The following is a 9,915-nucleotide window of genomic DNA, read 5'->3' as shown; positions in this document are numbered from 1 at the left end:
TGTTTAATAACATGTTATTTAGCTTCTATATCTTTGTGCATTTTTCAATGTTCTTCTTGTGATTGATTTCTAGTTTCATAGCGTTGTGATCAGAGAAGATGTTCAATATGATTTCAATCTTCTTAAATTTATTGAGTCTTGTTTTGTGTCCTAACATGTGGCCTAGCCTAGAAAATTTTCCATGTGTACTTGAAAAGTATGTATATTCTACTGCTTTGGGGTGAACTGCTCTGAAGGTATCAATTAAATCCATGTGATGTAGTGTGTGGCTTAAGGCTGCTGTCTCCTTTCTGATCTTCTGCCTGGAAGATCTTTCCATTGAAATTAGTGGGGTGTTAAAATTCCTGACTATGACTGTATTTCTGTTGATCTCTCTCTTTATGTCCATTACGATTTACATATATAGGTGTTCCTATGTTGGATGCATAATTGTTTACTAGGGCTATATCCTCTTTTTGGATTGTTCCCCTTATCATTATGTAGTGTCCTTGTTTGTCCCTTACTGTACTCTTGGTTTTAAAGACTATTTTGTCTGATATAAGTATTGTTATTCCACCTTTTTTCCCTTTCCATTTGCATGATATATCTTTTTCCATCTCTCTTAGTTTAATGTGTATCTTTTGATCTGAGATGGGTCTCTTGGAAGCAGCATATAAATGGTCTTGTTTTCTTATCCATTCAGCTACCCTATGTACTTTGGTTGGAACATTTAAGTCATTTAGATTTAAGGTGATGATTGATAGATAAGTATTTAGTACCACTTTATGTTAGACTATTTTCTTCTGTTCTTTTCTTTCTCTTCTTTTTCTTCTTCGTAAAGCAAGCCCTTTAACATTGTTGCAGTACTGGTTTGGTATTAACAAACTCCTTTAGCTTTTTCTTGTCTGGGAAGCTCCTTATTTCTCTTTCAATTTGCAATGATGGCCTTGCTGGGTAAAGTAGCCTTAGTTGTAGGTCCTTGCTTTTCATCATGTTGATTATTTCATGCCATTCCATTCTGGCCTGAAATGTTTCTGTTGAGTAATCAGATGACAGTCTAATTAGTGCTTCCTAATATGTAACTATCTGTTTTCTTCTTATGGCTTTTAGGATTCTCTCCTTGTCTTTAAGCTTTGTCATTTTTAATTTATTTATTTTAAAGATTTTACATATTTTTACAGAAAAGGAAAAGGAGGGAGAAAGAGTAAAAGAGAAACATCGACGTGTGAGAGATACATCAATTGGTTGTCTCTTGCACACACACAACTGGGGACCTGGCCCGTAATCCATGCATGTGCCCTGACTGGGAATTGAATTGGTGACCTTTCAGTTCACATGCCGCCACTCAATCCACTGAGCCACACCAGCCAGGGCTAAGCCTTGTAATTTTAATTATAATGTGTTTTTGTGTGTCGGCCTCCTTGGGTCCAACTCATTTGGACTATCTGAACTTGGACTTGTGTGTCTTTTTCCTTCACCAGATTAGGGGAGTTTTTGGTCCTTATTTTTTTAAAATTAATTTTATTTTTAAATCATGTTTATTCTATTACTGTTGTCTCAATTTTTACCCCTTTGCCCTCTTCACCCATCCCACTCCACCCCTTCCCACAGTCAGTTCCCATTCTATTGTCCATGTCCATGGGTCATTAAAACATGTTCTTTGTTTAGTTCCTTCTCCTTTCCACCATTGTTCTCCTTCCCCATGCCCTCTGGTCACTTTCAGTCTACTCCATGTTTCCTTGCCTGTGGTTTATTTTGTTCATTAGTTTATTTTGTTGAGTAGATTCCACTTATAGGTGAGATCATATGTATTTGTCTTTCACTGACTGGCTTATTTTACTTAGCATAATATTCTTCAGTTCCATACATGTTGTCACAAAAGGTTGGAGTTCCTTCTTTTCTTTTTTCTTAAAATGCATATTTTATTTATTAATTTTTTAAAATTTCAAGACCCATTATAATATGTTAAAGAATTTAAATCTGTTATAAAAGTTTCAGCAATCATGAAACCTGCACAGAAATAATCAAGTAGATCAATGAAATAAAATGAGCACTCTAGAAACAAATGTATATATCTTTCTAATGATGTAATATATGATTAAACTGATATTTCAAATCAATAGGGAAAATAAGCCTTATTTAACATTTAAGGTGCATAGATCATTATTACTTGAAATAAAACAAATATAGAGCCCTATTTCATGCATTATACAAAAAATATTCAGGTGAGTTAAAAATCAATATGTAAAATCTGGGAGTTTTAGGAGAAAATACAAAATAATATTTTCCTTACCGTGAAATAAAATATTCAAAGCCAGAAGCTATAAAGTAAAATATTGACAATATGACTATATTAAACATTTAAGACTATATAGTAATATACATATAAAAAAGTTAAAGGACAAATAATAGAATAGGAAAGTATTTGCAGCACACCCAAAAAAGGGTTAATAGTTTTTTTTGTTTTTTTGGGGGGGGGGGAATTCTACAAACATTTAATCAAAAAATGGATAAAGAATACCAAAAATTCATTTAAAGCTTTTTAAAAATAATAGAAATAGGCAAGAAATATACAAAAGAGGTTGAGTTTCAACAAATAATAAAGGAACAATTAAAATAACACACCATTGTCACAATCAGATTAATAAGAATTATAAATATTGGTAACACCAAGTATTGGTGACTGTGAAAGGAACGGGGTATTCAGAGACTCTTTTTCTTCATCTTCTTAAAGCAGTCCCTTTAGCATATGTTGCAATGCTGGTTTGGTGGAGGTGTGTTCTTTTAGTCTTCTTTTGTCTGGAAAACTCCTTATTTTGCCCTCCCTTTTAATTGAGAGCCTTGCTGGGTAGAGCAGTCTTGGTTGCAGGCCTTTGCTTTTCATGACTCGGAATATTTCTTGCCATTCCCTTCTGGCTTGCAGTGTTTCTGTTGAGAAGTCAGCTGCTAGCTGTACCAGGGCTCTCTGATATGTTACTACCTGTTTCTCCCTTGCTGCCTTTCAGATTCTCTGTCTTTGATATTTGCCATTTTAATGATGATGTGTCTTGGAGTGAGCCTCATTGGATTCCTCTGGAATGGGACTCTCTGTGCTTCCTTGACTTGTGTCACTTTATCTCTTCTCAAATGAGGGAAGTTTTTCATCATTGTTTTTTCAAACAGGTTCTCTATCCCTTCCTCCTCTTTCTCTCCTTCTGGTATCCCTATTATACATATATGATTACATTTCAGGTTGTCCTGCATTTCCCTAAATGTCTCTTCCTTCTTTCTGAGTCTTTTTTCATTTTTTTGCTCTTTCTGGGAGCTTTTTTCTACCTTATCCTTCACCTTCCTGATTCATTCCTCTGCTTCATCTAGCTTGTTTTTGATTCCTTCTACTGTGTTCTTCAATTCAGAAATTGTATTCTTCATTGCCTCTTGTCTCTTACTGATAGTATCTATGTCCTTTTTCATGCTGATATAGTTTGCAGTAAGTTCCTCGTAGTTTCCTTGTAATTTTTTGTAATTCTGACTGAGCTCACTGAGCTCATTGAGCTTCCTTAGAACCATTGTTTTGAACTCAATATCTGATAGTTTACTTGCCTCTATTTCATTTAGTTCTCTTTGTGGAGATTCCTCCTTTCTCTTTAATTGCGGGGTGTTTCTTTGCCTTCCTGTTATTTATGAGACTCTTCTTTTTTTGCTTCTGCTTCTTCAATTGGTCTGTCTTGATTTCCTGACTTTGTGGTGTGAACTTCTATGGTAAGAGATTGCTGTTTTTTTTCTTTCTGGATCTGCCCCTGATGATGTCAGATGTTGATGCTGTCTGACCTTAGGTGGTCTGTTCGAGACTTCCAAGAATCTGTGTGTGGTTGTCTCCTTCAGCTGTTAATCTATTCACTCTGCACTCAGCAGGCCACCTTAGACAGCTCAGGGCTGGGCGGAGTCCCTACTGGGGGCAGGGCTATTGGTCCAGTCACACTGCTGCTGTATTGGAGAGGAGTCCACATTGGGATCCCACCAGCTACCCTCTCCATTCTTTCTCCAAAGCCTCCATCCCCAGTCTCTCCTCAAGTGTCTCCAGATGTCTCTGTGCCCCCTTTAGCCAGGGATTTACTGTCTGTGGCTGCTACTCTGCACTCAGCAAGTGGCTTAGACAGCACAGGATGGGGTGGAATCCCACGTAGGAGCGGAGCTATTGGGTCCTTTGATGCTGGTGCTGCTCAGTGGGCGTGGTCTCTGCCTGAGTCAGCACTGAGATCCCACCAGCTACTCTTTCAGTTCTCTCCCCAAAGCCTCCTTCCCCAGCCTCTCCTCAGGTGTCTCTAGCCCACAGTTCTTTGTGTCTCCAGCTGCCTATCTCTGGCAGAGAGCAACCCTGCTGCTTTTCGCAGCTGTCTGTTTTCTGTGTACCTTTTGGGCTCTGGTGCTGTGGGCTAGAGATCCCCACTTTTGGTTTAGACCTCACTCTTCTTAGGGGATCCAGCTGGTCGTTTCAATATCCACCTGGTGCTTCTGCTCCTGGGCCACTTCTCAGGTCTGTACTTACCAGCTAGATTGCACTAAAGCCGATTCTTCTGTCTCCAAGATTACAAGGCTCCTTTCTCGCTATTGTTCAGTTGTTTGTTCCAGGTGATTTCTCCACAATTTAGTTGTAATTCCAAGTTGGTCCTGGGAAGAGGTCAGTATGACTTCCACTCACTCCTCTGCCATCTTGATTCCTCCTTCAGCTTCTAATCTAGTCACTCTGCACTAGCAGGCTGGCTTAGGGACACCACAGGGCGGGGCAGAATCCCTCCTGAGGGTGGGGTGTTTGTGTCCTCTCACATTGGTGCCACTCAGGGGGGTGGTCTGCCTGAGCCAGATGGCTGCTGCTGTCTTGGGGATGAGTCAGCACTGGGATCCTGCCAGCTACTCTCTTAGTTCTCTTCCCAAAACCTCCTTCCCCAGTCTCGCCTCAGGCTGCTCCAGCCCACTCTGTCCCTGCCTTTGCCAGAGCCCAGGGTAGGTGGCTGTAAATAAAAATTTATGCGTTGGCCCTTTAAATGGTTCTTTTCATCTCCAACTGCCCATCTCTGGCAGAGACCAATCTTGCTGCTTTTTGCAGCTGGCTGTTACCTGTTTACTTTTTGGGCTCTGGTGCTGTAGGCTGGATATCCCCGCTCATGGTTTAGACTCCGCTGTTCTCATGGGGATCCAATTGTCTATTTCAATATCTTTCTGGTGCTGCCACCCATGGTTGCCCCACCTGCCTTCTTGAGTCTCTACTGCACTCCTTACCACTTAGATTGTGCTAAAGCTGATCCTTCTGTCTATCTGAGGTAAAAAGGCTCCTCTCTCACTATTGTTCAGTTCATTCCAGGTGATTTCTCCACAATTTAGTTGTAATGCCAGGTTGGTCCTGGGAGAAGGTCAGAATGACATCCACTCACCTCTCCACCATCTTGATTCTCCTGGTCATTATTTTTTTCAAATAGGTCCTTGATTTCCTGCTCACCCTCTTCTTCTTCTGGTATTCCCATGGTACAGATATGGTTATATGTCATGTTGCCCTTAAATTTTGTTTCTTAAGTTCTCCTCATTTAATTTTTTTTTTCCTTTTTGCTGCTCTGCCTAGGTTTTTCTTTTTTCTATCTTGTCTTCCAAATCACTGATTTGATTCTTTGCTTTATCTAACCTACTCTTTATTCCTTCCAGTGTATTATTCATTTCAGATATTGCATTCTTTATTTCTGACTTGTCCTTTTTTATGGTTTCTATGTCTTTTTCACACTGTTGGGTAACCTTATAATCATTACCCTAAACTCTCTATCAGATAAATTTCTTGCCTCCATGTCATCTAGTTCTTCTTCTGGAGAGTTCTTTTGTTCTTTCATTTGTAGTCTCTTCCTCCCCACCCCCACAACTGTCCCTAATACTTTATTGGTCACCTCTAGACTTGTGCCTGGCTGGGTGGCTTCAGGGATGGGTCACCATTCACCACTCAGCTAGGAATATGAAAATACCTGGGACTAACCCTTTAGGGTCATAGACTGTGGAATATAAAGGGGGAGATCTGGCCCTTCCTGGGCCAACATGGAGCACCCAGGTAGGGTCCAAGAGCCCAAGCTTGGCATCTGTTTGTCAGCCTAGTTGTGTTTGGAGAAGTATTCCTTGCTGTCATCCACATTGGGCTTGATTGTGTCACTGTCTGGCTTCCAGCCAGCAGGACAGACTTCCCCATGCTCATCTGTGGACTAAAAGGCCTGGAGCAGCCAAAGAGCCTCATCCACGGGGCACTCCACAGGCAAATCATTTATGGTGATGTGGTGAGGGACACCTTTGCCATCAATGATAAAGAAACCCCTGTAGGCAATCCCCTCATCTTCCTTCAACATGCCATAATCACGGGATAAGCTTCTGATTATATCAGCCATCGGGGAGATGTATAGAGGGCTCAAGCTTCTCTCCGTATGTGGGTTGTTAGTCCAAGCCAGGTGGGTAAACTGTGAGTCTACAGAGAACCCCAGCACCTCACAGCCCAGCTTGTGGAAGTCCTCAGCATGCTTGCTGAAATAGATGATATCCATGGGGCACACAAAAGGAAGAGTTTCATTCCTGATCTGTCTGATTCTGATTCTGAAACCTGTATCTTGTCTGCTGCTTTATAGCTTCACTCACTATGATAACAGAACTGAGAGCAAGCCTTGTCATTGCCTTGGTAAAGGACATTACCAGATTCTTAATATACATTTTCCTCTCATTCTCACAACTGTGTTAGAAGTATAGGGCAGTTATTGTCTCATTTTATAGATGAAGATATTTCTCACACAACTAGTGGCAAAACCAAACTTTTGGATTTCCAATTAAAAGCTCTTTCTAATTATAGCATGTCTTCCCATTTTGATTGCTTCTTTGTATTTTTCCACCTCACCTGTTAAACTAATCAGTTGCTAAACAAATCAAGCTGTAATCAGCAGCCCAGTTTAAGCTCCACAGGGTGGGGCAGAGCAACTCCTGCAGGCAGGGCTATGCTGCCCCTCAGGCTGATGCCACTGAGAGAGGAGTGTTCTGCCTGAGAAAGATGGTGTCTACATTATGGGGAATGACTCAGCACAGGGATCCTGGCAGCTGTTCCTTCAGTTCTCCCTACAGCCACCAACACCAGACTCTCCTCAAGCATCTCTAGCCCACTCTACCCTCCCTGTGCCAGAACCCAGGGTAAGCAGATTTAAATGAAATTTTGTGTGTTGACCCTTTAAGAGGCTCTCTGCATCTCTACCCATCTCTTCCTGACAGACAGAAACCCTGCTGCTTTTCTGGATGTTATCTGGGTTACTTTCTGGCTCTGGTGCTCTATACTGGGGAGCCCAGCTTGGGGTTTAGATCCCACACCTCTCATGGGGAACCCCCTGGCTGCTGAAATATACCTCCGGAACTTCAGCTGCCACCTGTGAGGGCCCAGCCAGCCCTCTTGTGCCTCCTCTGCACTCCCTACCGGTCTTGTTGTGGTGAAGTATTTTCTTCTGTCTGTCCATGGTTATAAGGCTTCTTTCCAGCTAGTGTTCAGTTGGTTATTCAGGATGCTTTCTTTACAGTTTAGCTGTAGTTCCAGATTGGTCCTGGGAGGAAGTTAGTGTAGCCTCCACTTACTCCTCCATCATCTTGAATCACTTCCCTATCATTTTCCTTTTTAAATAAGTGTTTTTAAATATTTTACAACTATGTACATATCCTATTCTTTATCCAATTTTCAGCTGTCACCTACCAGTTTTAGTATTTTATTTTTTTAATGGTGATTAAATATATCAAAATTATATTGAGTAAGGCAGGGAGTTTTCAGAGACATGTTTAGCAATATCACTCTGGAAGAGGGTGTGTGTGTGTGTGTGTGTGTGTGTGTGTGTGTGTGTGTGTGTGTGTGATGTTCCTATCTCTAACTCCTATACCTTGAACTCCTTCTCTCTGGAACTCTGGAGTCCCTACTCACTTCAGGAAGTCTTTACCCTTGAGTCTAGCACATAACAATTTTGGTAGATTGGAGGGTGAAGCAGACACCCTTCTTCCATGCCACTGCAGCCTATTCTCAGGGTGCACCCTGTCTCCCCCAGTTATATTTGCACCTTTGGGCAGGTATCCTGTGTAAGACACAACCAGCACAGTCATAAGCCCAGGGGTCTACAGCTCTGGATTGATTTGCGGAGCATTAGAATCTGGGAACAGACTAATATGTATTAAGTGCTCATTAACCACCTACCTCCCTTTCAGGTATTCCATTATATATCCCCTCCCTTAAATCCACAGCTACCCTTTGAGGCAGGCATCAGCATTCCCAATATACAGATTAGGAAAATGAGCAGTCTCAGCAGAAAGCCAGCGTTTCATTCCTGATCTCTCTGATTCTGACTCTGAAACGTGTATCTTGTCTGCTGCTTTATAGCTCCACTCATTATGATGACAGTACTGAGAGGAAGCCTTGTCATTGCCTCGGTAAATGACATTGCCAGATTGTTAATATACATTTTCCTCTCATTCTCATGACTTTGTTAGAAATATAGAGGAGATATTGTCTCATTTTGTAGATGAAGATATTTCTCATACAACTAGTGGTAAAATCAAACTTTTGGATTTCCAATCAAAAAGCTTTAATTTTAGGATGTGCACTTTTCTGAGGAGGTAGGGGAGGATTTGCGGGAGTGAGGGAAAAGGCATAAGAAATAAAAGCTAGAGTTGAAGGAGGCTAGGGGTAGGGGACCTGTGAAGTCAAGGTGCCTCTTCTGGCTTCCTGGACTTGGCTGTGGAGCCACCCAGTGGTGCCTGTAGGCTCCAGGATGCAGGACACATCTGTGCTCTTTTTGGCTCCTTTTGCCAGGGCCCAGGATTGGCAAAGACCCTAGAGAAGACCCACTCATGGGTGTGGCATATGCCAGCTGAGCAAGCAGGGCTAGGCAGGCTGGGAGGGACAGCTCCTCCAGCTCACTCGATTTTCCAGAGGCTCTGTGAGCACAGTTTCCCTCTATTCCTCCTTTGGGAGGAGAAAGTTGGCTTCCTTCCTTTCTTATTCAGGGTGGCTCTTGAGGTCCCAGGGGGAGGTCTTTGCCTGGGAAAAAGAGCTGAAGGAGTAACAAAACCTCAAAGTACAAAAGAAGAGGAAGAACCAGGCTTGTTCTCTGTGTCTTCCTTCTAAAACAAGATGCCCTTATGATAGGACAGAGAACAAATAATTTTGCAAAGGAGGGGAAAGGTTAAAAGCCACAGGGAAAGTTGTCTCTGAGAGTAAAGGAAACCGATCACCACTATATAGTTATATGTCCTCCAATACCTCAAAGTGACAGACTGACATTTAAGTGGGACTGGGTTAGGCTTGAAATAAAGAAAGATTTCTATAGCTCTTTGAAGGTGTATGTCACTTCATGGGGTGGATAAAACTCACAGGTCCATCTTGGACCCGGCCGGAAAGATGCAGCGCTGCCTGAGGAGCAGTGTGCTTCACAGAGAGACAGTGATCAAGAGGTGGGCTGCCTGGATCGGAATCATTGTCATTAACCCGGTGTCTGAGTTTGGGCCAGCTACGTAGCCTTGATGTCTCAGTCTTCTCACATGACAGGGTATAATAATAGTGCCCATCTCAAAGTGTTGTCATGGGAGTGTGGACAAAGCTTATGTCACTGAGACCATAGTAAGTGAAGAAAAATAGCTGTTATTCTCATGCTTCTTATAGTGAAGAGCATTGGGTTGAATGAGAATAAAACTAGTTTTTATTCCTGTTTCTTTCAAGATGTCCAGTTTTTTTCCTGGTAAATACATTTTCTTTTTTCCCTTATGTGCTCTCTATGCAGAATGGCAGTATTGTGTGAGATTCAAGTTCTATTTCCAGTTGTGATATTATCTCACACTTTGAGCTAATACAAATATATCACTACGCATAGTCTCAGTTTCCTCCATATATAAATGGAGAGGGTAGTACCTATTCTGGGT

At 41.7% G+C, this 9,915-nt stretch overlaps 1 protein-coding gene across 1 annotated transcript; it reads right to left on the bottom strand.

Moving 5' to 3' along the window:
- Positions 1-6,194: 6,194 nt before the first annotated feature.
- Positions 6,195-6,527, bottom strand: LOC129085084 (peroxiredoxin-2-like). The gene has a single exon (XM_054591500.1). It carries the CDS (start codon positions 6,525-6,527, stop codon positions 6,195-6,197), a length of 333 nt encoding a protein of 110 aa, XP_054447475.1.
- Between the last annotated feature and the right edge of the window lie 3,388 nt (positions 6,528-9,915).

The sequence above is a fragment of the Pteronotus mesoamericanus genome, unplaced genomic scaffold, assembly GCF_021234165.1.
Source record: "Pteronotus mesoamericanus isolate MK-2021 breed Mesoamerican mustached bat unplaced genomic scaffold, CSHL_Meso_final scaffold_21, whole genome shotgun sequence".
NCBI classification, from domain to species: Eukaryota; Metazoa; Chordata; class Mammalia; order Chiroptera; family Mormoopidae; genus Pteronotus; species Pteronotus mesoamericanus.
Note: the sequence above shows the minus strand (reverse complement) of the source record. Positions and strands in the feature narration are given on the sequence as shown.

Bases quoted from the DNA above. Each gene is read 5' to 3' on its own strand.
- LOC129085084 (XM_054591500.1), bottom strand. From the start codon at position 6,527: ATGGATATCATCTATTTCAGCAAGCATGCTGAGGACTTCCACAAGCTG.